Source organism: Engystomops pustulosus, chromosome 2 (genome assembly GCF_040894005.1).
Source record: "Engystomops pustulosus chromosome 2, aEngPut4.maternal, whole genome shotgun sequence".
Classification (NCBI taxonomy): Eukaryota; Metazoa; Chordata; class Amphibia; order Anura; family Leptodactylidae; genus Engystomops; species Engystomops pustulosus.
The window spans coordinates 16,344,929-16,371,706 of record NC_092412.1 but is presented as its reverse complement, the minus strand read 5'-3'; the positions used below and the strand labels follow the sequence as shown (position 1 = coordinate 16,371,706).

The 26,778-nt window shown below is 44.8% G+C and overlaps 1 protein-coding gene across 1 annotated transcript in view; it reads left to right on the top strand.

The window, feature by feature from the left end:
* SLCO2B1 (solute carrier organic anion transporter family member 2B1) overlaps window positions 1–26,778 on the top strand; it is an 83,339-nt gene that overhangs the window by 33,151 nt on the left and 23,410 nt on the right. Inside the window, exons 4-8 of the mRNA XM_072133804.1 lie at window positions 4,652–4,814; window positions 5,280–5,498; window positions 9,708–9,806; window positions 11,262–11,392; window positions 20,156–20,267. Of these exons, the coding sequence (XP_071989905.1) occupies window positions 4,652–4,814; window positions 5,280–5,498; window positions 9,708–9,806; window positions 11,262–11,392; window positions 20,156–20,267 (724 nt within the window). The remainder of the gene's footprint in view (window positions 1–4,651; window positions 4,815–5,279; window positions 5,499–9,707; window positions 9,807–11,261; window positions 11,393–20,155; window positions 20,268–26,778) is intronic.

The following is a 26,778-nucleotide window of genomic DNA, read 5'->3' as shown; positions in this document are numbered from 1 at the left end:
GTGATACATAGACCCCAGAACAAAAAAATCTTATATAAACCCCAAACCAGAAGCTAAATGACTGTTTACACCAGACAACAAGACAAATAATACTAACATAAACCCAAAGCAAATTCACAACTAAGTATTAAAATCTAAGACAGATTTCTTCATAATTCTCAAGTCAGATCTAGACACTAGACCAGACCCCAAAATAGACTGAGACAAATCATCTTATACGGAACCCAAACCAGATACTAAATCAAATTAGACCCCAAGTAAGACCCCAGATCAAAGCAAATGAATACCAATCTCTCAATCAGACCCCATTACAGGATTAATAATGGCCCAATCCAAGCATAAATAGACCCACGTTCAGACTTAGTCCTAATAATAATAAAATATAATAAAATACAGACCCCAAGCCAAATGCTAAATAAGACAGATAAGACCATATGCACTAAAACACATCCCAGACCAAAAAAGGTAACAGAAACCACAAAAAAATGAGATACGGGGTTGATTAGCCCCAAAATCAGACTTTAAAGGGAACCTACCACCCCGATTCTACCTATAAAGGTAGATCGGGTGGTAGGTGGATGAATGGGACGTGAGGATAGCCCTTTTTTGGGCTAATCCTCACGTCCCAGCTATCTTTTAGAAAACTTTAATGCCGGAATATGTAAATTTTTTTAGCTGTGGCGCTCGTCCGAGTCCCCCGGCACCTGCGGCCTTCAGATAAAATCGGGGTGGTAGGTTCCCTTTAAACTAAATTCAGACCTAAAAATTATAGACTCCAGATCAGAACCCTAAGTATAATCCTGACTCTAAACCAGATTATAAAAATGTAAACATCACACAAGACCCAATGGGGCAGATTTACTTACCCGGTCCTGTAGCGATCGCCGATTCGGACAGTCCGACGAGGATTTGGGTCTGCCGCGATCCACTAACGTTGTGCGTCCAATTTCCTGTCGCTTCCGAGCCGAGTTCCGCCGGAGTTCACCTGCTTCTTCCCGGTGCTTGTAAGTGCGTGTCTTGCGACACAATTCTAAATGTAAAATCTTGCACGTTGTCCGAATCCGTTGGGCCCGCCCCCCTGATTTTTGTTGCGTACAAGCCGGTGCCGATGCACCAAAATCCAAAATCGGGCACTAAAATCCCGGGGCAGTTCCACGCAAAACGGAAACCGTCGGGTAACGTGATTAAAATGTGCTCTCCGGAACCCTAAGTAAATGAGCCCCAATATGTTAATACAAACCCCAGACCATAAAATACCTACCTAAAAGAAAACGCTTAATAACTTAAACAGATGAGACCCTCCAGGCAAAAACAGACCCCAGATTCCAAAATAAATTAGATGCAAGATCAATGGCCAAACCCCCAAATGATCTAGACACAAGATCAGACGTTACATGAAATTAACAATTGAATTATTACAAACACCCCAGACCACACACCAAAATAAAATACAGACCACAAACCAGATGCTAATAAGCATAAATAACATACAATACCCCAAACATTAATACAAATCCCCAAAACACCTAGAAACAAGACTTCAGACCTAAAAATTATAACAGTAAGATCCTGCACCAGAAACCAAAATAAAAGAGCTTAAACCAGACAATAACTTGAACAACAGACAAGACCCTCTACATTAATGCAGACCCCAAACCAAATGGTAAAATAACTTAGACAAGAGATAACACCCTCTATGCTAAAACAGACCCCAGACTCAAATATAAATTAGATAAAAGATGAATGGACAAAGCCTCAAATTAACTAGACCCAAGATCAGACTTAAAACTAAATTAAAACCTAAACATTTCAATTTTACAAAGACCCTGGACCTGACATCAAAATACAACACAGACTTCAGACCTTAAAATACAGACCCCAGACCATAGAATACAGACCACAAACCAGATGCTAAATAACATATAAGACCCTATACGTTACTACAGACCCCAGACCATAAAATACAGACCCCAAACCAGATGCTAAATAACATATAAGACCCTATACGTTACTACAGACCCCAGACTATAAAATACAGACCACAAACCAGATGCTAAATAACATATAAGACCCTATACGTTATTACAGACCCCAGACCATAAAATACAGACCCCAAACCAGATGCTAAATAACATATAAGACCCTACACGTTACTACAGACCCCAGACCATAAAATACAGACCCCAAACCAGATGCTAAATAGCATATAAGACCCTATACATTACTACAGACCCCAGACCATAAAATACAGACCCCAAACCAGATGCTAAATAACATATAAGACCCTATACGTTACTACAGACCCCAGACCATAAAATACAGACCCCAAACCAGATGCTAAATAGCATATAAGACCCTACACGTTACTACAGACCCCAGACCATAAAATACAGACCCCAAACCAGATGCTAAATAACATATAAGACCCTACACGTTACTACAGACCCCAGACCATAAAATACAGACCCCAGACCATAAAATACAGACCACAAACCAGATGCTAAATAACACCTAAGACCTTATACGTTATTACAGACCCCAGACTATAAAATACAGACCACAAACCAGATGCTAAATAACATATAAGACCCTATACGTTATTACAGACCCCAGACCATAAAATACAGACCCCAAACCAGATGCTAAATAACATATAAGACCCTATACGTTACTACAGACCCCAGACCATAAAATACAGACCCCAAACCAGATGCTAAATAACATATAAGACCCTATACGTTACTACAGACCCCAGACCATAAAATACAGACCACAAACCAGATGCTAAATAACACCTAAGACCTTATACGTTACTACAGACCCCAGACCATAAAATACAGACCCCAAACCAGATGCTAAATAACACCTAAGACCTTATACGTTATTACAGACCACAGACCATAAAATACAGACCCCAAACCAGATGCTAAATAACACCTAAGACCTTATACGTTATTACAGACCACAGACCATAAAATACAGACCCCAAACCAGACGCTAAATAACATATAAGACCCTACACGTTACTACAGACCCCAGACCATAAAATACAGACCCCAAACCAGATGCTAAATAACATATAAGACCCTATACGTTACTACAGACCCCAGACCATAAAATACAGACCCCAAACCAGACGCTAAATAACATATAAGACCCTACACGTTACTACAGACCCCAGACCATAAAATACAGACCCCAAACCAGATGCTAAATAACACATAAGACCCTATACGTTACTACAGAACCCAGACTATAAAATACAGACCACAAACCAGATGCTAAATAACATATAAGACCCTACACGTTACTACAGACCCCAGACTATAAAATACAGACCACAAACCAGATGCTAAATAACATATAAGACCCTACACATTACTACAGACCTCAGACCATAAAATACAGACCCCAAACCACATGGTAAATAACATATAAGACCCTATACGTTACTACAGGCCCCAGACCATAAAATACAGACCCCAAACCAGATGCTAAATAACATATAAGACCCTACACGTTACTACAGACCCCAGACCATAAAATACAGACCCCAAACCAGATGCTAAATAACATATAAGACCCTATACGTTACTACAGACCCCAGACTATAAAATACAGACCCCAAACCAGACGCTAAATAACATATAAGACCCTACACGTTACTACAGACCCCAGACCATAAAATACAGACCCCAAACCAGATGCTAAATAACATATAAGACCCTACACGTTACTACAGACCCCAGACTATAAAATACAGACCACAAACCAGATGCTAAATAACATATAAGACCCTATACGTTACTACAGACCCCAGACTATAAAATACAGACCACAAACCAGATGCTAAATAACATATAAGACCCTACACGTTACTACAGACCCCAGACCATAAAATACAGACCACAAACCATAAAATACAGACCCCAAACCAGATGCTAAATAACATATAAGACCCTATATGTTATTACAGACCACAGACCATAAAATACAGACCCCAGACCATAAAACACAGACACAAACCAGATGCTAAATAACATATAAGACCCTATACATTACTACAGACCCCAGACCATAAAATACGGACCTCCAGACCATAAAATACAGACCCCAAACCAGATGCTAAATAACATATAAGACCCTATACGTTAATACAGACCCCAGACCATAAAATACAGACCCCAGACCATAGAATACAGAAAACAAACCAGATGCTAAATAACATATAAGACCCTATACGTTACTACAGACCCCAGACCATAAAATACGGACCCCCAGACCATAAAATACAGACCACAAACCAGATGCTAAATAACGTAAATAGCATATAAGACCCCATAAGTTAATACAGACCCCAGACCATAAAATACAGACCGCAAACCGATGACTAAAATAACTTAGACAACAGATAAGACCCTATTCACTAAAACAGATCCCAGACCTAAAAAGCTATCAGAGACTCCAGACTTGACTTGATGATGGCAGATACAATCTTAGGATGGTCCCAGGTCCTGGGTGTGGGGGATACAAGGCGGAGGTGAAACATCTCGACCACCTCATGGAGTATGGAGATATAGGGGTCTATCTGGAAATATCTTATGGTAAATGAGATGTTTTTGGTAATTGCTCTCGTTACGTCTGGTTCCAGATCGGGAACACGGTCCTGATTGTCTTCGTCAGTTACTTTGGGAGCAGAGTCCACCGGCCGCGCTTCATTGGATTTGGTGCCCTGGTGGTCTGTGCTGCTGGCTTCATCATGTGTCTACCTCACTTCATCATGGGACAGTATGAATACGACAAATCTGTGGCCAGTAAGTAAAGTATTGGGGGACAATCCTCCAGGGTTATGTCTGACAATCCTGAGGGACTGGATGGACACCACAGAGGGACATCCAAGAAGCCTAGAAATGGGTCACGCCTAGGATCCTTCCTACCTCCATAGTGTTCTACAGTAGAGAAGGGATTAATGAAGATGCGGGTAAGGGTTAAAATTTCAACCTCAGATGGTCAAAGCTGGCGTGGGGTCTAAGGGGATACCTGCTTCCCTGGTGGTCTATCTAAACGTAATAACAAGGACCATCGAGGGCCGATCCTATAACCTTATCACTAGACTCACAAGTGTGTGTGTGATCTATATAAGAAGATGATGAGTGTATGATCCCTGGTGGTCTAGAGGAGATGTAAATACTGACTGGCCAGAGGAGAAAAATCTTAAATTACAAAATAATGACTAAAGCCTAAGAAAGACGCGTAACAGATCAGATCGTGTCCTGCAGGTGTGTACAGCAACATGACGGACATCTGTCAGCCCCACCAGAACCAAAGCCCCGGCACCGACCAGTGTCTGACCAAGAACCAAAGGGAAAACAAGGACGTCCTCTCCATCCTCTTCATGGGTCAGATCCTGCTGGGGATCGGCGGGGTCCCCATCCAGCCATTCGGGATCTCTTACATTGATGATTTTGCCAGCAAAAGAAACTCCCCCCTGTACATAGGTGAGAGCGACCGCCAATCACATCACATCTATCTATCTATCTCCTATCTATCTATCTCCTATCTATCTATCTATCTATCTATCTATCTATCTATCTCATATCTATCTATCTATATCTATCTATCTATCTATCTCATATCTATCTATGTATCTATCTCCTATCTATCTATCTATCTAATATCTATCTATCTATCTATCTATCTATCTCCTATCTATCTATCTATCTATCTATCTATCTATCTCATATCTATCTATCTATCTATCTATCTATCTCATATCTATCTATCTATCTCCTACCTATCTATCTATCTATCTATCTATCTCATATCTATCTATCTATCTATCTATCTATCTATCTATCTCATATCTATCTATCTCACATCTATCTATCTCATATCTATCTATCTATCTATCTATCTATCTCATATCTATCTATCTCATATCTATCTATCTATCTATCTATCTATCTATCTATCTCATATCTATCTATCTATCTCCTATATATCTATCTATCTATCTATCTATCTATCTATCTATCTATCTATCTATCTCATATCTATCTATCTCCTATCTATTTATCTATCTCATATCTATCTATTTATCTCATATCCATCTATCTCCTATCTATCTATCTATCTATCTATCTATCTATCTATCTACCTCCTATCTATCTCATATCTATCTATCTATCTATCTATCTATCTATCTATCTATCTATCTCATATCTATCTATCTATCTATCTATCTCATATCTATCTATCTATCTCACATCTATCTATCTCATATCTATCTATCTATCTATCTATCTATCTATCTATCTATCTATCTCATATCTATCTATCTATCTCCTATCTATCTATCTATCTATCTATCTATCTATCTATCTATCTATCTATCTATCTCATATCTATCTATCTCATATCTATCTCATATCTATCTATCTATCTCTCTATCTCATATCTATCTATCATCTATCTATCTCATATCCATCTATCTCCTATCTATCTATCTATCTATCTATCTACCTCCTATCTACCTCCTATCTATCTATCTATCTATCTATCTCATATCTATCTAACTATCTCATATCTATCTATCTATCTATCTATCTATCTATCTATCTATCTATCTACCTCCTATCTATCTAACTATCTCATATCTATCTATCTATCTATCTATCTATCTATCTATCTATCTACCTCCTATCTATCTCCTATCTATCTATCTATCTATCTATCTATCTATCTATCTACCTCCTATCTATCTCCTATCTATCTATCTATCTATCTATCTATCTATCTATCTATCTACCTCCTATCTATCTAACTATCTCATATCTATCTATCTATCTATCTATCTATCTATCTATCTACCTCATATCTATCTATCTATCTATCTATCTATCTATCTATCTATCTCATATCTATCTATTTATCTCATATCCATCTATCTCCTATCTATCTATCTATCTACCTCCTATCTATCTAACTATCTCATATCTATCTATCTATCTATCTATCTCATATCTATCTATCTATCTATCTATCTCCTATCTATCTATCTATCTATCTATCTATCTATCTATCTATCTCTGTCTGTATCTTACATTCCTCTCTCCATATTCCCCTGATGAGATAATAGATTGGTCGGGGGGGGCGGGGGGGGGCAGATAATCTGTATAATGTGTGCAGCGTCGGGGAGCGGACGCTCTGTGCTTTGTATATTATGCACCATCAGATATTTGCTGATAAATGACACTGTGTGACTGTGATTTGGGTAATCCCCAGATAACAAGAGGCGTCCTGCATAATGGCAGTGCTGCTGCGCCTCCTGTCATGTCACAGATCAGGGACGCCGCGTGTCCTGAGGAGATCATATAACGAGGCGTAGGGGGGGGGGGGGCTCATTAGGTTTGTTAGGATTTATGGGATTCATTTTCTTGGATGTTTTTAGAATATTTCATGTAGATCACATCCAGTTTTATCTATTTGAGGCAGATAATTGCTCTGGAGTCTATTAGAGGATTTGTGTCGGAATATCTTAGATAAATCAGTAGAAGGATGGAGACTTAGGAGAACCTGGTTCTCGTCATGTTGTGTTCCTCTCGTTGTCCCCTAATCCTATCCCCGTCCTTCTTGTCCTAGTTCTCTCACCCTCCTCTCCTTCTGTCTTGCCTCCATCCTTGTCCTCTTGGCTTCATCCTCCTTCTCCAGCTCTTTCCTCCTTCTGTTCCTTTCCACCATCTTCCAGACTGGAGCTTTCCATCATTGATCTGTTTTCTTCCATCCATGTCCGGCCTCCAATCCACTTGTCACCTGCTCTAGGTTCACCCATGTCTTACTTCAGATTAATTGCCTCCATCCAGTGGTGCCGTTTACACCTGTCCTCTATTCCATGTCCTGCCATGTTTACATCCTAGTCCTTATTCACCCTGTCCCACCATGGTATGATTCTTCTCCTGCCGTGGTTCTATGCTTGTCCTTCCTTGGCTTCCTCTCTTTCCAGCCTTGTCCTATCTATCTGCCCCAGTTCCCCCTGTTTCTTTTTTATTCCGGTCTTGGTTCAATCCTTATCCAGCCTTGGGTCCATCCCTGTCCTGCCATAGTCCTATCCTTCACCTGACCTGGTCCCACCCATGTCCTATCTTGGCTCTAACCTTGTCCTGCCTTGGCTTCATATTTATCTTCCTGGGTTCCATCCTTGTTTTGCCATAGGCTTATCCTTCTCCTGACCTAGTCCCACCCTTTACCTATCTTGGCTCTATCCCTGTCCTGTCTTGGTTCCACATGTTCAATCCTTGGCATGACTTGGCTCCTTCCTTGGTCCTGACATGGTTCCACCCTTGTCCTATTTCGGTTCTGTCCCTATCTTGCCTTGGTTCCACCTATGTCCTGCCTGGGTTCCATCTTTGTCCTGCCATAGTCTCATTCTTGTCCTGACCTAGTACCACCCTTGTTATATCTTGGTTCTATCCCTATCCGCCTTGGTTTCACCTGTGTCTTGCCTGGCTTGCATCCTTGTCCTGCCATAGTCTTAACCTTGTCCTGACCTGGTCCCACACTTGTCCTATATTGGTTCTATCCCTTTCCTGTTTTGGTTCCGCATATATCTTTCTGGGTTCCATCCTCCTTCCTTGGTCCTGACCTGGTCCCACCCTTGTCCTATCCTAGCTCTATCACTGTCCTGTCTTGGTTCCACATGTATCTTTCTGGGTTCCATCATCCTTCCTTGGTCCTACTTCCTTGGTCCTGACATGGTTCCACCCTTGTCCTATTCTGGCTCTATCACTGTCTTGTCTTGGTTCCGCATGTATCTTTCTGGGTTCCATCCTCCTTCCTTGGTCCTACTTCCTTGCCCTGACCTGGTCCCACCCTTGTCCTATCCTGGCTCTATCACTGTCCTGTCTTGGTTCCGCATGTATCTTTCTGGGTTCCATCCTCCTTCCTTGGTCCTACTTCCTTGCCCTGACCTGGTCCCACCCTTGTCCTATCCTGGCTCTATCACTGTCCTGTCTTGGTTCCGCATGTATCTTTCTGGGTTCCATCCTCCTTCCTTGGTCCTACTTCCTTGGTCCTGACATGGTTCCACCCTTGTCCTATCTTGGTTCCTTCTTTGTACTGACTTTTTCCCATTTTAGTCTTGCTTTGGGTTCTCCATCTGCTGCTTAGGTTATTCTCCTGCCTTGGTTCCATGCCTGTCCATCATTGTCCTGTTTTGCTTCTCTCAAGGTCCATCCTTGGTTCTTCCATGTCTTGTCTTGATTCCATCTTATTCTTCATCAGATCCATCCCTCTGCTTCCATGGCTCCATACTAATCTTCTATCCACCCCTTTGAACTTTCTATCCTTCCACCACGTCCACTACCCATAACCCCCCTGGGCTCCTTCCCTTTCCTTCCATCTGTGCCTCTTCTACCTCTCAATGTGCAAGTAAATGAGTTTATGCTGCACTATGAGACACAACCCATGTAGTAGTGTGGAGCTATTACCTCCAGGGCTTTCTCATTCTGGACAACCCCTTTAAGAAGTATTTTTTTACTGTTATTACTGTTTATTGTAATTTATGATTAACCCTTCATAGCACAATTGTCACAGCCCCGCCCACATGCTTAATAAAAGAGATAATTCACATTCAGCTCTATCACATTGGAATTATTTGGGATACAAAGTGTTAACGTAACCCTTTCCTCCCTGTTCTTGTCTCTTGGCAGGCATCCTCTTCGCTGTGACGGTGATGGGCCCTGGCGTCGCCTTCATCCTGGGATCCGCCATGTTACGCTACTATGTAGACATTGACAAGCTCCCAGCCAGTGAGTGTGATCGCTGAGAGCCACCGGCGGCTGCCACCGGTCCAAGGTGCCTGCTGCAGAGCATCGCAGCCTTCTGCTGATTCATACAATGTCTATTATGGGCATATGCTGCGTCTAGCCACCCAAGACCTTTACTCTGCTATGTGTTTAGAGTGGGGCAGATGTATCTAAGCATCTAGACGTATCTAGGTCAGAGAGTCTCAGCATCACACGCTGAGACATCAATTTCCTCTTCTTGTCACCACAGTAATGTATTTCATGGAATATACAATGTAACCTACAGCGCATTCACATCCTTGTCCTGGGGAAGCAGAGGAGCTCACAATCTAATGGTGGCCACACAATGGTAGAAATCTGATGGGATGCTGATAAACTATAATAATTTTATAAAATTTCATGTGATTTAGCTTCTGTATCATCTGTATCCTGAGACCGAACAGCAAAGAGGAAAATAAGGTCCAGGAGCTGCTAGATTCCACTACAATCCTGACCAGATGCCCTGCACATGCCTTCCATGGGTCCTGCACATACCCTCTGCAGGTCCTTTACACCCTATTACACACCCTGCACACCCCTCTGCAGGTCCTGCACGACCCCTCCATGGGTTCTGCACATCCCCTCTGCAGGTCCTGCACATCCCCTCTGAAGGTCCTGCACATCCCTTCCATGGGTCCTGCACACCCCTCTGCAGGTCCTTTACACCCTATTACACACCCTGCACACCCCTCTGCAGGTCCTGCACATCCCTTCGATGGGTCCTGCACATCCCCTCTGCAGGTCCTGCATATCCCCTCTCTGTGTCCTGCACACCCCTCTACAGGTCCTGCACATCCCCTCCATGGATTCTGCACACCCCTCTGCAGGTCCTGCATATCCCCTCTCTTTGTCCTGCACACCCCTCTACAGGTCCTGCATATCCCCTCTCTTTGTCCTGCACACCCCTCTACAGGTCCTGCACATCCCCTCCATGGGTTCTGCACATCCCCTCTGCAGGTCCTGCATATCCCCTCTCTGTGTCCTGCACACCCCTCTACAGGTCCCGCACATCACCTCTACAGGTCCAGCACATCCCCTCTACAGGTCCTGCACATCCCCTCTCCAGGTCCTGCACATCCCCTCTCTGTGTCCTTCACAATCTCTCTACAGGTCCTGCACACCCCTCTGCGAATCCTGCACATCCCCTCCATGGATTCTTCACATCCCCTCTGCAGGTCCTGCACACCCTATTACAGACCCCGCACATCCCTCTGCAGTTCTTGCACATCCCCTCTCTGTGTCCTGCAGATCCCCTCCCTGTGTCCTGCACACCCCTCTGCAGGTCCTACATATCCCTTCACCAGATCCTGTACATCTCCTCTGCAGGTCCTGAATATCCCCTCTCCAGGTTCTGAAGGTCTTTGTAAGAGACCAGTGCAGCCTCATCAGTCTCATATTCCTGATTTCCCTCTCCTCCAGGTGAGATAGTGCTGACCCCCAGTGACCCGCGCTGGATCGGAGCCTGGTGGCTGGGCTTCATAGTGGCGGCGAGTGTTGTGGCGCTGACCTCCATCCCGTACTTCTTCTTCCCCAGGGAAATGCCAAAAGAGGTAACTACCATCTGCAATCTAACAATGACCAGGGAGGGCGCCACATCCTACACTGGTGTAAGTGCAAGCAATCATGTTGCAATCCCAAGGATGCCTCAGCCGTGACTGTAGGATTATTGTAATTGTGCTTGTTCATTGTGAATCTATTCCTTGAGGTATCAAGTATGAGCACCTAAAAATATGTGAAAAGTCTTGAAATTGTGTTTTTTTACCCAGTTTTGCGCCTTTCTATTTTCGTCCATGTTTACGTCTGGTCTCTTGCATAACACAGTCATGTGATTTGGACAATATAGTTCCTGAAATCTTTGTTCAGCGAAGGGGGAGGCAGAAAATATTGTGGTTTGTTTGTTTTGCTGAGTGCGATACAATGAAGTCCTGCTGAGCCCAGCAAATATCCAGCAGAGCAAAACTGTACATATTGCAGGGGGGTGCCCAGTAGACATACTTTATTGTCTTGTGTCTGGCGTGACATTAACTGAATAATTTGCTTTAAAAGAGGGCTTACTGCTGTATTTTGCAAATATCTAGACTTCCAAATTGAATCCATCTGTTGCAATATATAATGTACAAGTCACAGGGGGGTGCCCAGTAAAGATTCTTCACCACCTTGCATCCGATGCAGTACTAACACATGAAACAGTAAAACAGAGATTGCTGCTGGGATCTGAGGAGTCAAAGATGTAGAGCTCTGATGTGTATATGTATATGTACAAGTTGTAGGAGGGTAACCAATAGAAAGACTTCATCATCTTGTGTCTGGTGTGGCACTAACAGATTAATTGCCTCTAAAAGAGGGATTACTAGTTGGGCCTTGTGATGTGAAAGATGTAGACTTCCAATTTGAATCCTTCTGTTGTAATATATTGTACAAGTTGCAGGAGGGTGTGCAGTAGAGAAACTTCATCATCTTTTATCTGGTGCAGCACTAACATATGAATTTGCTCTAAAAGAGGGATTAGTGTTGGCATCTGTGGTGTCACGGATGTGGAGCTCTGATGTGTATTTGTCGGTTGTGTTATATAATGTACAAGTTGCAGGAGGGTAACCAATAGATAGATTCCTCATCATCTTGTGTCTGGTGTAGCACTTAAAGATTAATTGGCTCTAAAAGAGGGATTACTAGCTGGGTCTTGTGGTATCTACGATGTGGAATTCATCTGAATTCATCTGTTGTAATATATATTGTACAAGTTACAGGAGGGTGTCTAGTAGAGATACTTCATTATCTTGTATGTGTTGCAGCACTAACATATGAATTTGCTCTAAAATAGGGATGACTGCTGGGATCTGTGATATCAAAGATCTATAGCTCTGATGTGGATATGGTGTTGCCCCACCTCCTGGCAATCGCCAGATCTATCAGGATACTCCTGCTCTGAGCTGCTGGGGGTCTTCTACACCAGGTCTCCTCATCAGGCATAGAGGGGGGAGAAGTAATTGTGGCTAAATCACAGATTGTGTGCCTGTTTTCAAGCATACAAGCTGTGATAAATGTGGCCCATATGCCTCTGATGTGGATCTGATTCTTGCAATATATAATGTACAAGTTGCATGAGGGTGCCCAGCAAACATACTTCATCATTGTGTTTCTGGTGTAGCACTAATAGATGAATTTGTTTTAAAAGAAGGATTCCTGCTCATGTCCTTTGGTGACATTGATGCAGATCTATGATCTGGATCTGTCTGTTGTGATATATAATGTACAAGTTGCAGGATGGTGCCCAGTAATGATACTTCATCATCTTGTATCTATTGCAGCACAAACAGATGAATTTACTGTAGCAGAGCGTTAATAATGCAGAACACTCCATGTGAAATGGATCTCTTTGTTGTAATATATCATGTACAAGTTGCAAGAGGGTGCCCAGAAAAGACTATTCAACTGTATTAACTGATAGATTTGCTGTAAAAGAGATTTTAGTGTTTGTTGTCAAAGCTGGATGTTGTATATGGTGCCTTTTGTTGTGACCTGTCATGTATAAGTTGCAGGAGGGTACCCAGGAAGGTTGTGCTGACAGATGATTTTGCTGTAACAATAGATTTCCTGCTGGAATTTTTGGCATGCATTGTCCAGAAGGGTATCACATAACTTTACACCCCCAATCTGGATGATTATTGGGGGTATGATTATGTTGTGACATTTCATGCACAAGTTGTCAGAGGCTGCTTAACAGGGAAAAGTGATCAGAATGCGACTTACATTGATTTACATTAAGTAAATCTTTTACTATTGATTCTTTAGAGATTATCCTCTCCTTTGAGCTGTCGTCTGCATGTTGCAGGAGGGTGCCCAATGTTAACTGTTGAGACTTGTAGTGTGCGAGGGTAACAGCAGATCTCTGCTCTGGGTGATGTAGATTCTTGTTTCCTTTTGTGTACAAGTTGCAGGAGGGTGCCCCATAGGGACATGTGTTGATAGACCTATCAGCTTGTTACATAGGTATTCAGATTAGAGTAGCCTGAATTATTAGCTCTGTAGACACTGACCCCCTTCTCCTCCTCAGTGAACGCACATTTTGGCAAAGGGTCAGGATGGTAAATGTTTTGTGGAGGAAGTGGCACGGAGGACACAATTCTAACTTCTTCATTTTAGTTTTGCCTCAATCTGTTAGGAAAATTCAGATGATCCTAAATGTTACTGTATAAGCTCCCCTAAACAATAGAGTACAGGAAGTTAAAGCTGCAGGATGACGCAGAGAAAAGTGTTAGACAAGTTTTACTGTGGATAAAAGAGGGAAGAGAGAGATCACGGACTGTATTGTTACTGGTATAGATAGGAGGAATAAAAGGAACCTGTCAGCAGGTGTGACCATACAGACTCCAGCAGTAATAAAACCACTGTGTATGCTGTTAGTAGCAGCAGGACTGTGAGATATGGATGTTTATTCCTGGATTGTAACCTCTATGTGCACTGCTGTGCTCTTTGCTCTCTGAAGCCAGTTTTAGATACTGTCCCTGAAGAGATGTGTAATCAGACCTTTGTGTTTGTTGTGAGTAAACGTATAAATATGTCCTCCTCTGTCCTCCTCCTCCTCCAGACTCCTCTGTCCTCCTCCTCCTCCAGACTCCTCTGTCCTCCTCCTCCTCCAGACTCCTCTGTCCTCCTCCTCCTCCAGACTCCTCTGTCCTCCTCCTCCTCCAGACTCCTCTGTCCTCCTCCTCCTCCAGACTCCTCTGTCCTCCTCCTCCTCCTGACCCCTCTGCCCTCCTCCTCCAGACTCCTCTGTCCTCTCCTCCAGACTCTTCTGTCCTCCTCCTCCTCCAGACTCTTCTGTCCTCCTCCAGACTCTTCTGTCCTCCTCCTCCTCTGTCCTCCTCCTCCTCCAGACCCCTCTGTCCTCCTCTTCCTCCAGACTCCTCTGTCCTCCTCCTCCTCCAGACTCCTCTGTCCTCCTCCTCCTTCAGACTCCTCTGTCCTCCTCCTCCTCCAGACTCCTCTGTCCTCCTCCTCCTCCAGACTCCTCTGTCCTCCTCCTCCTCCAGACCCCTCTGCCCTCCTCCTCCAGACTCCTCTGTCCTCTCCTCCAGACTCCTCTGTCCTCCTCCTCCTCCAGACTCCTCTGTCCTCCTCCTCCTCCAGACTCCTCTGTCCTCCTCCTCCTCCTCCAGACCCCTCTGTCCTCCTCCTCCAGACCCCTCTGTCCTCCTCCTCCTCTGTCCTCCTCCTCCTCCAGACCCCTCTGTCCTCCTCCTCCTCCAGACCCCTCTGTCCTCCTCCTCCAGACCCCTCTGTCCTCCTCTTCCTCCAGACCCCTCTGTCCTCCTCTTCCTCCAGACCCCTCTGCCCTCCTCCTCCAGACTCCTCTGTCCTCCTCCTCCTCCAGACCCCTCTGTCCTCCTCCTCCAGACCCCTCTGTCCTCCTCCTCCAGACTCCTCTGTCCTCTCCTCCAGACTCCTCTGTCCTCCTCCTCCAGACCCCTCTGTCCTCCTCCTCCTCCAGACCCCTCTGTCCTCCTCCTCCAGACCCCTCTGTCCTCCTCTTCCTCCAGACCCCTCTGTCCTCCTCTTCCTCCAGACCCCTCTGCCCTCCTCCTCCAGACTCCTCTGTCCTCCTCCTCCTCCAGACCCCTCTGTCCTCCTCCTCCAGACCCCTCTGTCCTCCTCCTCCAGACCCCTCTGCCCTCCTCCTCCAGACTCCTCTGTCCTCCTCTTCCTCCAGACCCCTCTGCCCTCCTCCTCCAGACTCCTCTGTCCTCCTCCTCCTCCTCCAGACCCCTCTGTCCTCCTCCTCCAGACCCCTCTGTCCTCCTCCTCCAGACTCCTCTGTCCTCTCCTCCAGACTCCTCTGTCCTCCTCCTCCTCCTCCAGACCCCTCTGCCCTCCTCCTCCAGACTCCTCTGTCCTCTCCTCCAGACTCCTCTGTCCTCCTCCTCCTCTGTCCTCCTCCTCCTCCAGACTCCTCTGTCCTCCTCCTCCTCCTCCTCCAGACTCCTCTGTCCTCTCCTCCAGACTCCTCTGTCCTCCTCCTCCTCCTCCAGACCCCTCTGCCCTCCTCCTCCAGACTCCTCTGTCCTCCTCCTCCTCCTCCAGACCCCTCTGTCCTCCTCCTCCAGACCCCTCTGTCCTCCTCCTCCAGACTCCTCTGTCCTCTCCTCCAGACTCCTCTGTCCTCCTCCTCCTCCTCCAGACCCCTCTGCCCTCCTCCTCCAGACTCCTCTGTCCTCTCCTCCAGACTCCTCTGTCCTCCTCCTCCTCTGTCCTCCTCCTCCTCCAGACTCCTCTGTCCTCCTCCTCCTCCTCCTCCAGACTCCTCTGTCCTCTCCTCCAGACTCCTCTGTCCTCCTCCTCCTCCTCCAGACCCCTCTGCCCTCCTCCTCCAGACTCCTCTGTCCTCCTCTTCCTCCAGACCCCTCTGCCCTCCTCCTCCAGACTCCTCTGTCCTCCTCCTCCTCCTCCAGACCCCTCTGTCCTCCTCCTCCAGACCCCTCTGTCCTCCTCCTCCAGACTCCTCTGTCCTCTCCTCCAGACTCCTCTGTCCTCCTCCTCCTCCTCCAGACCCCTCTGCCCTCCTCCTCCAGACTCCTCTGTCCTCTCCTCCAGACTCCTCTGTCCTCCTCCTCCTCTGTCCTCCTCCTCCTCCAGACTCCTCTGTCCTCCTCCTCCTCCAGACTCCTCTGTCCTCCTCCTCCTCCAGACCCCTCTGCCCTCCTCCTCCAGACTCCTCTGTCCTCTCCTCCAGACTCCTCTGTCCTCCTCCTCCTCCTCCAGACTCCTCTGTCCTCCTCCTCCTCCAGACCCCTCTGCCCTCCTCCTCCAGACTCCTCTGTCCTCTCCTCCAGACTCCTCTGTCCTCCTCCTCCTCCTCCAGACTCCTCTGTCCTCCTCCTCCTCCAGACCCCTCTGCCCTCCTCCTCCAGACTCCTCTGTCCTCCTCCTCCAGACCCCTCTGTCCTCCTCCTCCTCTGTCCTCCTCCTCCTGCAGACCCCTCTGTCCTCCTCCTCCTGCAGACCCCTCTGTCCTCCTCTTCCACCAGACCCCTCTGTCCTCCTCTTCCTCCAGACCCCTCTGCCCTCCTCCTCCAGACTCCTCTGTCCTCCTCCTCCTCCTCCAGACCCCTCTGTCCTCCTCCTCCAGACCCCTCTGTCCTCCTCCTCCAGACTCCTCTGTCCTCTCCTCCAGACTCCTCTGTCCTCCTCCTCCTCCTCCAGACCCCTCTGCCCTCCTCCTCCAGACTCCTCTGTCCTCTCCTCCAGACTCCTCCGTCCTCCTCCTCCTCCAGACTCCTCTGTCCTCCTCCTCCTCCAGACTCCTCTGTCCTCCTCCTCCTCCAGACTCCTCTGTCCTCCTCCTCCTCCAGACCCCTCTGCCCTCCTCCTCCAGACTCCTCTGTCCTCTCCTCCAGACTCCTCTGTCCTCCTCCTCCTCCTCCAGACTCCTCTGTCCTCCTCCTCCTCCAGACCCCTCTGCCCTCCTCCTCCAGACTCCTCTGTCCTCTCCTCCAGACTCCTCTGTCCTCCTCCTCCTCCTCCAGACCCCTCTGCCCTCCTCCTCCAGACTCCTCTGTCCTCTCCTCCAGACTCCTCCGTCCTCCTCCTCCTCCAGACTCCTCTGTCCTCCTCCTCCTCCAGACTCCTCTGTCCTCCTCCTCCTCCTCCAGACCCCTCTGTCCTCCTCCTCCAGACCCCTCTGTCCTCCTCCTCCTCTGTCCTCCTCCTCCTCCAGACCCCTCTGTCCTCCTCCTCCTCCAGACCCCTCTGTCCTCCTCTTCCACCAGACCACTCTGACCTCCTCTTCCTCCAGACCCCTCTGCCCTCCTCCTCCAGACTCCTCTGTCCTCCTCCTCCTCCTCCAGACCCCTCTGTCCTCCTCCTCCAGACCCCTCTGTCCTCCTCCTCCAGACTCCTCTGTCCTCTCCTCCAGACTCCTCTGTCCTCCTCCTCCAGACCCCTCTGTCCTCCTCCTCCTCCAGACCCCTCTGCCCTCCTCCTCCAGACTCCTCTGTCCTCTCCTCCAGACTCCTCCGTCCTCCTCCTCCTCCAGACTCCTCTGTCCTCCTCCTCCTCCAGACTCCTCTGTCCTCCTCCTCCTCCTCCAGACCCCTCTGTCCTCCTCCTCCAGACCCCTCTGTCCTCCTCCTCCTCTGTCCTCCTCCTCCTCTGTCCTCCTCCTCTTCCAGACCCCTCTGTCCTCCTCCTCCTCCAGACCCCTCTGTCCTCCTCCTCCAGACCCCTCTGTCCTCCTCTTCCTCCAGACCCCTCTGTCCTCCTCTTCCTCCAGACCCCTCTGCCCTCCTCCTCCAGACTCCTCTGTCCTCCTCCTCCTCCTCCAGACCCCTCTGTCCTCCTCCTCCAGACCCCTCTGTACTCCTCCTCCAGACCCCTCTGCCCTCCTCCTCCAGACTCCTCTGTCCTCCTCCTCCTCCTCCAGACCCCTCTGCCCTCCTCCTCCAGACTCCTCTGTCCTCTCCTCCAGACTCCTCTGTCCTCCTCCTCCTCCAGACTCCTCTGTCCTCCTCCTCCTCCAGACTCCTCTGTCCTCCTCCTCCTCCTCCAGACCCCTCTGTCCTCCTCCTCCAGACCCCTCTGTCCTCCTCCTCCTCTGTCCTCCTCCTCCTCCAGACCCCTCTGTCCTCCTCCTCCTCCAGACCCCTCTGTCCTCCTCCTCCAGACCCCTCTGTCCTCCTCTTCCTCCAGACCCCTCTGTCCTCCTCTTCCTCCAGACCCCTCTGCCCTCCTCCTCCAGACTCCTCTGTCCTCCTCCTCCTCCTCCAGACCCCTCTGTCCTCCTCCTCCAGACCCCTCTGTCCTCCTCCTCCAGACTCCTCTGTCCTCTCCTCCAGACTCCTCTGTCCTCCTCCTCCTCCTCCAGACCCCTCTGCCCTCCTCCTCCAGACTCCTCTGTCCTCTCCTCCAGACTCCTCCGTCCTCCTCCTCCTCCAGACTCCTCTGTCCTCCTCCTCCTCCTCCAGACCCCTCTGTCCTCCTCCTCCAGACCCCTCTGTCCTCCTCCTCCTCTGTCCTCCTCCTCCTCTGTCCTCCTCCTCCTCCAGACCCCTCTGTCCTCCTCCTCCTCCAGACCCCTCTGTCCTCCTCCTCCAGACCCCTCTGTCCTCCTCTTCCTCCAGACCCCTCTGTCCTCCACTTCCTCCAGACCCCTCTGCCCTCCTCCTCCAGACTCCTCTGTCCTCCTCCTCCTCCTCCAGACCCCTCTGTCCTCCTCCTCCAGACCCCTCTGTCCTCCTCCTCCAGACCCCTCTGTCCTCCTCCTCCAGACCCCTCTGTCCTCCTCCTCCTCTGTCCTTCTCCTCCTCTGTCCTCCTCCTCCTCCAGACCCCTCTGTCCTCCTCCTCCAGACTCCTCTGTCCTCCTCCTCCTCCAGACCCCTCTGTCCTCCTCCTCCTCCAGACCCCTCTGTCCTCCTCTTCCTCCAGACCCCTCTGTCCTCCTCTTCCTCCAGACCCCTCTGTCCTCCTCTTCCTCCAGACCCCTCTGTCCTCCTCCTCCTCCAGACCCCTCTGTCCTCCTCCTCCTCCAGACCCCTCTGTCCTCCTCCTCCTCCAGACTCCTCTGTCCTCCTCCTCCAGACCCCTCTGTCCTCCTCTTCCTCCAGACCCCTCTGTCCTTCTCTTCCTCCAGACCCCTCTGTCCTCCTCCTCCTCCAGACCCCTCTGTCCTCCTCCTCCAGACCCCTCTGTCCTCCTCCAGACTCCTCTGTCCTCCTCCTCCAGACTCATCTGTCCTCTCCTCCTCCAGACCCCTCTGTCCTCCTCCTCCAGACTCATCTGTCCTCTCCTCCTCCAGACTCCTCTGTCCTCCTCCTCCAGACTCCTCTGTCCTCCTCCTCCTCCAGACTCCTCTGTCCTCCTCCTCCTCCAGACTCCTCTGTCCTCCTCCTCCTCCAGACTCCTCTGTCCTCCTCCTCCAGACCCCTCTGTCCTCCTCCTCCAGACCCCTCTGTCCTCCTCCTCCAGACCCCTCTGTCCTCCTCCTCCAGACCCCTCTGTCCTCCTCCTCCAGACCCCTCTGTATGTATCAAATATGCAGGTCATAGATACATAACTCTGGTCCTTATACCCAGTGGTACTCAGAACCCGGAGTGATGTCACTGGCTCATGTGTCACCTGGGAAGACCTGCATCTCCCTTGTCCTGTCTCCTTCTGCATCTATTTGGCTTTAGGGGGTATATGAGATACAAAGGGTTAATGACATGGATCATTCCTGGATCAGGCCATGCACCGGTGACGTTCTGCGCCTCGTATTCCCAGCGCTCTGCGTTACGCCCGGCTCCTCGCCCTCCTGAGAGTCTCCATTTATTCCCCCAGCAGATCACAGAGGAGAGCGAGGAGAGCGAGGAGAGCGCCCCCGGACTGATGGACGTCTTCCAGAATAATAGTGACACCAGTGACCCCGTGTCCTTGGCCAAGTTCATCAGAGGTACAAAATAGGAATTCTCTATTAACTCCTTGAGGGCTGAGCTCACCTGAATAATGTCATATTGTATAAAGGAGGAAAGTCCAAGGATGTTTTCAAAGGGAAAGTGGAAAAATATTACTCATGGAAGAAAAGAACATTCACCGTACAATATCTTATTACACATCATTTCCTGACTCCTCCTTATTCCTCACACCCTTCAGTCCCCAATATCTTCCACTCCCTCCTTATTCCTACTTATAATTCCATAATTCATTTCAGTTTCCTTCGTCATCAGCTTTTCACCGTCTATCTATCTATCTATCTATCTATCTATCTATCTATCTATCTCCTATCTATCTATCTATCTCATATCTATCTATCTATCTATCTATCTCCTATCTATCTATCTATCTCATATCTATCTATCTCATATCTATCTATCTATCTCATATCTATCTATCTATCTCATATCTATCTATCTATCTATCTATCTATCTCATATCTATCTATCTATCTCATATCTATCTATCTATCTATCTATCTCATATCTATCTCATATCTATCTATCTATCTATCTATCTATCTCATATATATCTATCTATCTATCTATCTATCTATCTATCTCATATCCATCTATCTATCTATCTATCTATCTATCTCATATCTATCTATCTATCTATCTCATATCTATCTATCTATCTATCTCATGTCTATCTACCTCATATCTATCTCATATCTATCTATCTATCTATCTATCTATCTCATATTTATCTATCTCATATCTATCTCATATCTATCTACCTCACATCTATCTCCTATCTATCTACCTCACATCTATCTCCTATCTATGTATCTATCTATCTATCTATCTATCTATCTATCTATCTCATATCTATCTATCTATCTATCTATCTATCTCATATCTATCTATCTATCTCCTATCTATCTCATATCTATCTATCTATCTCCTATCTATCTATCTATGTCATATCTATCTATCTATCTATCTATCTATCTATCTCATATCTATCTCATATCTATCTATCTATCTATCTATCTCCTATCTATCTCATATCTATCTATCTATCTCCTATCTATCTATCTATGTCATATCTATCTATCTATCTATCTATCTATCTATCTCATATCTATCTCATATCTATCTATCTATCTATCTATCTCCTATCTATCTCCTATCTATCTCATGTCTATCTACCTCATATCTATCTATCTATCTATCTATCTATCTATCTATCTATCTCATATCTATCTCATATCTATCTATCTATCTATCTATCTATCTATCTCATATCTATCTATCTCATATCTATCTCATATCTATCTACCTCACATCTATCTCCTATCTATGTATCTATCTATCTATCTATCTCATATCTATCTATCTATCTCCTATCTATCTCATATCTATCTATCTATCTATCTATCTATCTATCTATCTCCTATCTATCTATCTATGTCATATCTATCTATCTATCTATCTCATATCTATCTCATATCTATCTATCTATCTATCTATCTATCTATCTCATATCTATCCATCTATCTCATATCTATCTCATATCTATCTATCTATCTATCATCTATCTATCTCATATCTATCTATCTCCTATCTATCTATCTATCTATCTATCTATCTATCTATCTCCTATCTATCTATCTATCTATCTCCTATCTATCTATCTATCTATCTATCTATCTATCTATCTATCTATCTATCTCCTATCTATCTATCTATCTCCTATCTATCTATCTATCTCCTATCTATCTATCTATCTATCTATCTATCTATCTATCTATCTATCTATCTATCTATCTCATATCTATCTATCATCTATCTATCTATCTCCTATCTATCTATCTATCTCATATCTATCTATCTATCTATCTATCTATCTATCTATCTATCTATCTCCTATCTATCTATCTATCTCATATCTATCTATCTATCTATCTATCTATCTATCTATCTATCTCCTATCTATCTATCTATCTATCTATCTATCTATCTATCTATCTCCTTATCTATCTATCTCATATCTATCTATCTATCTCCTTATCTATCTATCTATCTATCTATCTATCTATCTATCTCCTATCTATCTATCTATCTATCTATCTATCTATCTATCTATCTCCTTATCTATCTATCTCATATCTATCTATCTATCTCCTTATCTATCTATCTATCTATCTATCTCATATCTATCTATTAATCTTCTCATCCTTTCTCCTTCACATTCTAGTATCTTTTATCCCTCCTTTACACCTTTCCTACCTTTTTATTTCCCTTCCTCTTCTCTACTTCCTTCCCTTTCACCTCACTTTTCCTTCCTTCTCCTTTGTCATGATCCTCCAATCTTTGCTTTGTTGCTCTTTCTATCTCCTTTCTTTCTTTTCAATTTCCCTCTCTCCCTTTCAGTTCCCTTCTCTTCTCTTTTCCTTCCTTCCTCCTCTTTGCTGTCTGTTTTGTCTTCCTTTACTTTCTCATCTTTTCCCCTTCGCTTCTCATTGCTATTTTCTTACTAGTTATCCCTCCCCTGGCTATAAGATTCTGGATATGAATTTTCGGGGGGGTCACTGGCCCTATGAAACATGACGGTTATGAATGGTCAGCCCCATCTGGCACCCCCGGAGTGGCAGCGTCACTTGGTTGCTTCCTCCCTCCTGATACATTTACATAATTTGTATCAAAATTCTGAGATTGCTCCATTTCTTGTATAATAACCCCTCCCCCCCCCATCTCCTCCCTGATGTATAGAAGAAGTCTTCTCTACAAAGGGCATCACATTAACCCTCTCTCTGCCAATCTAGGAGGAAATGTCATTATAATGATGTGACTGTCTCATCTCCGCCCTGACACTCCATACACTCCTTACACAACCATCATGAGGTTCTTATAGATTCTGATGTTCGGACCTGGATCATGAATGATTACAGGTTCTCAGTTGTCTCAAAGTGTCTCACCACGCAAAGTGTCTCACCACGCACAGAAAGTAGCGGACAATCTGCTCAATCAGTAGGATCCTATAGGAAATTAGAGGGAAGTTCTATGAAGATGGGAATTCTGGGCGGAGCAGAGACTAGAAGCTGTTCATTGGTTCCTCCAGCAGCTCTTTCCTCCTTCTCCATTACCTCTCCATAGACTTCAATGGGGAGAAGGTAACCTGATCCCTCAATGGACTAAAAGTCAATCATTCCTCTTTCCTCCAGCTCATTTGCATAATTTCAAGAATGCCCACATTCCGAGAGTGAATAAAAAGGGACCCAGTTAAGTAGTCTTCCATCACTATATCTTATGGCACAGATGTCCTACAAAATTGTGACTTATCTACTTTTTGAGGTTCAATCTCTTGACTTTTAGCCCGTTGAAGGATCAAGTTACCTGCTCCCCATTGAAGTCTATGGAGAGGTAATGGAAACGGAGGAAAGACTTGAACAGCTTATACTCACTATTCTGCACCATTGTGAGCAGCACTCACAGCTTTGCTCCATAGTACTGCCCTATATTTCCTATATGATCCTGAAGATGCTACTGATCGAATGAGTTAGAGTCACAGAGCAGATTTTCCTCTACTTTCTGTGGGTGGTGTATGGGAGACATCTAGCCCCTAGTGTCTGATCAGTAGGGGTCTCACTGCTGGGACCATCACCAATCATAGCTGATCCCAGGCCAACCTGATAACAGCCATTTCCAATATACTTCTAGGAGAGAATGGATTAGTAATGTGATGGGATAACCCACTACTGTGTTCATAGGAGGGTCATGGGACCCCCATTCCTGTTGCACAATAGTCATTTTATCACTTATTTTTACTTTTACTTAAAGGGGTTGTCCAGTGACAGCAAGTTATCCCTTATCCACATGAAGGATAAGTCAGTGGGGCTCCCAGTTGCCCATTGTAACCCCCATAGAACTCATAATCGAAGGGGTTTCAGTACCGGGACCCCCACCGATCAGCAAATTTAACCCCTATTAACTTGTTGTGCCTGGACCAGTAATAATTTCTAATTTCTCTTGTGAATTTATATTTTTCATTTATTTTGAAATTTTTATTATAATATTTATTTGTATAAATATTTATTATAATAATTATAATTGATATCCTTTTGTGGATATTGTCTTTATTTAATATTTAATTAACTTTAGTTAAGTTGCCTTTGATTTATATTGGTTTGTTTTATTTTTTATTTATTTAAATTATATGAAATTTGTGTTATATTTATTTATATTTGATTATTTTGTTTTATGATCATTATTTTCCCATCCGATTTATTTGTAGTTAGTTTATAGATTTTCCATTTATTATTTCATTTTATGTGTATTATTTAGATTTTTGTTTTATTTATTTACTTATTTATATATTACCTTTTAGACAATTTTCCATTTTTTATCATTATGTTTATTCTGTTTTTGTTTCCTTTATTATGTTCTGTTCCACCTATTTATTCCCTGTCTTGTTTTTATTACTTTATGAAATACAAAATTATGTTTATTTTATAGTTATTTCATTTATTTGCTTAGATTTCTAAATTTTTTTTACCCTTTTATCGCTTAAGCTGTTTCTTTTTATTCTTCTTATTTTATGATGTTCTGTTCTTTTTATTTGTTCAAGTTTGATTACTAATTTATTTTATTGTTTTCTAGATACTTTGTTTATTTTTCATTTTATTTTGTACTTATCTTTGTTTTATTGCATTATTTTTCCACTTTTTAATTTTATTATTTTGTTGTTATATTTAGTTTAGATTTATTTGCTAGTTATTACATTTGCTTTATATTTACTTTATGTTGTTGCCTTTGTTTTACTTTACTACTTTGCCGTTATATTTATTTATTTTATCGTTTAGTGACTATATGTTTTTTTTTTTCATTTTGTAGTTTCATTTGTTTTATTGCATTATTTTGCCACTTTTTTATATTAATTTTATAAATTTTATAAATTTGTTTTCTAGTTGTGTTTTTTTTTTTCATTTTGCTTTTGTTTTAGTTTGTGCTCTTTTCATTTTTTTTTGTGTATTTTTACCTGGATTTCTACCTTCTATTTTTCTATTTTACCTCCTCGCTTTTCATATTTTCTTTACTTTGGTTTCATCCATGACATTTTTACCTTCGGAGCTGATTTTTTTCCGGCTGAGATTTTCGTGTCCTTGTTCCCATTTCACTTCCATTTTTACAAGTTTTGCGTTTTTTTGATCTTGACACTTCAGAGGTGGCCGGTGCTAGTCATGTGACTCCCTGAGGAGTCGGCACACTTAAAGGCTCTGGGGCCTCGGAGGAGCAGTCTTCTAAATACAGAACATGTCATCTTCCTCCGAAATCCTCCCGAGACCGAGGTGCTAAGAGCTGCGGCGCACAGACGGGGAATCTTCACACATTTCCAGCATCTGCATCTGGGCGGCAGATGGCTCACACTAAAATTCAAAGAAAAAAAGTGAAAATTGATGAATATGCAATCTCTTAGCTACAGCCACCGAGCTATAATGAGCGGAATAATCGGTGCTACTCAACTTTACTCCTATGAACCTGCATCCACATCACTATTGCTCTATTGGTGTCAGTCCTTTCTGCATTCTTTGCATTCTATACCTGAATCATATACAGATGTGATACTTCATGGCTGATTTTGAAGAAACAGCGCCACCACTACTCATAGTTTGTGTCTGGTATTGCAGCCCCTTACTATTAGAGTGAATGTCACAGTTGCAATACCAGTGCGACACTGTTTTGGGTAAAAAATATGGTTTTTATATTATGATATAATAGATTAAAGGGGTTTTCCATTGGGTGGGGCAGTCAGGTGGGTCAAGAGGAAAAGAAACATAAGCCTCGTATTTAGGTTTTAATGCAGCCATCTGTAAATAAGTCTTTATAGCAATAAATTCAATTATTTTTAGTATTACAATAAGCCAAAATTCTTAAAGGAATGGTACAAAATCAACAGCGTTTACTTAAAGGGAACCTGTCACCACCAGTTATAAATTGTTTACCTCACATCCCTATAAAATCAACTTTGTTATCTTTCCTGGCATCAGCAGCGATTCAGGGGGTGTTGGTCCTCCCATCCTCACTCACTTCTACTCCTTCCCTTACCCCATGCCTCCTTCTCATCATTTTCCTGTCACATGACCCGAGGAATGTCATCTAAGGTCCTATACCCACTAATATTTGAAAAAATTAGCCCATGTATGTATCTGATCACAGGAATTGACAGCATGTCTCTATGGACTTTTACTTCTCCCCATTTCGCCATGGGAGCTTGCTGTGATTTGATGTGATCCGATACAAACATGGGGTAAACTCTGCAAATATTAGTGGGTAAACATTGGGTGACACATGACATGATGTGCTGAAAGGAATGGGGAGGAGCTCCTGGACTCCACAGAGGAGGACACGCCCCCCTCTGACACACTGCTAGATCTGGCTGCATGCAAGATAAGATAACATGATGTTGATTTTAAAGGGATGTGAAAGAAAAAATTTTAGCTAAAAGAACGGTGACATTTAGTCAAT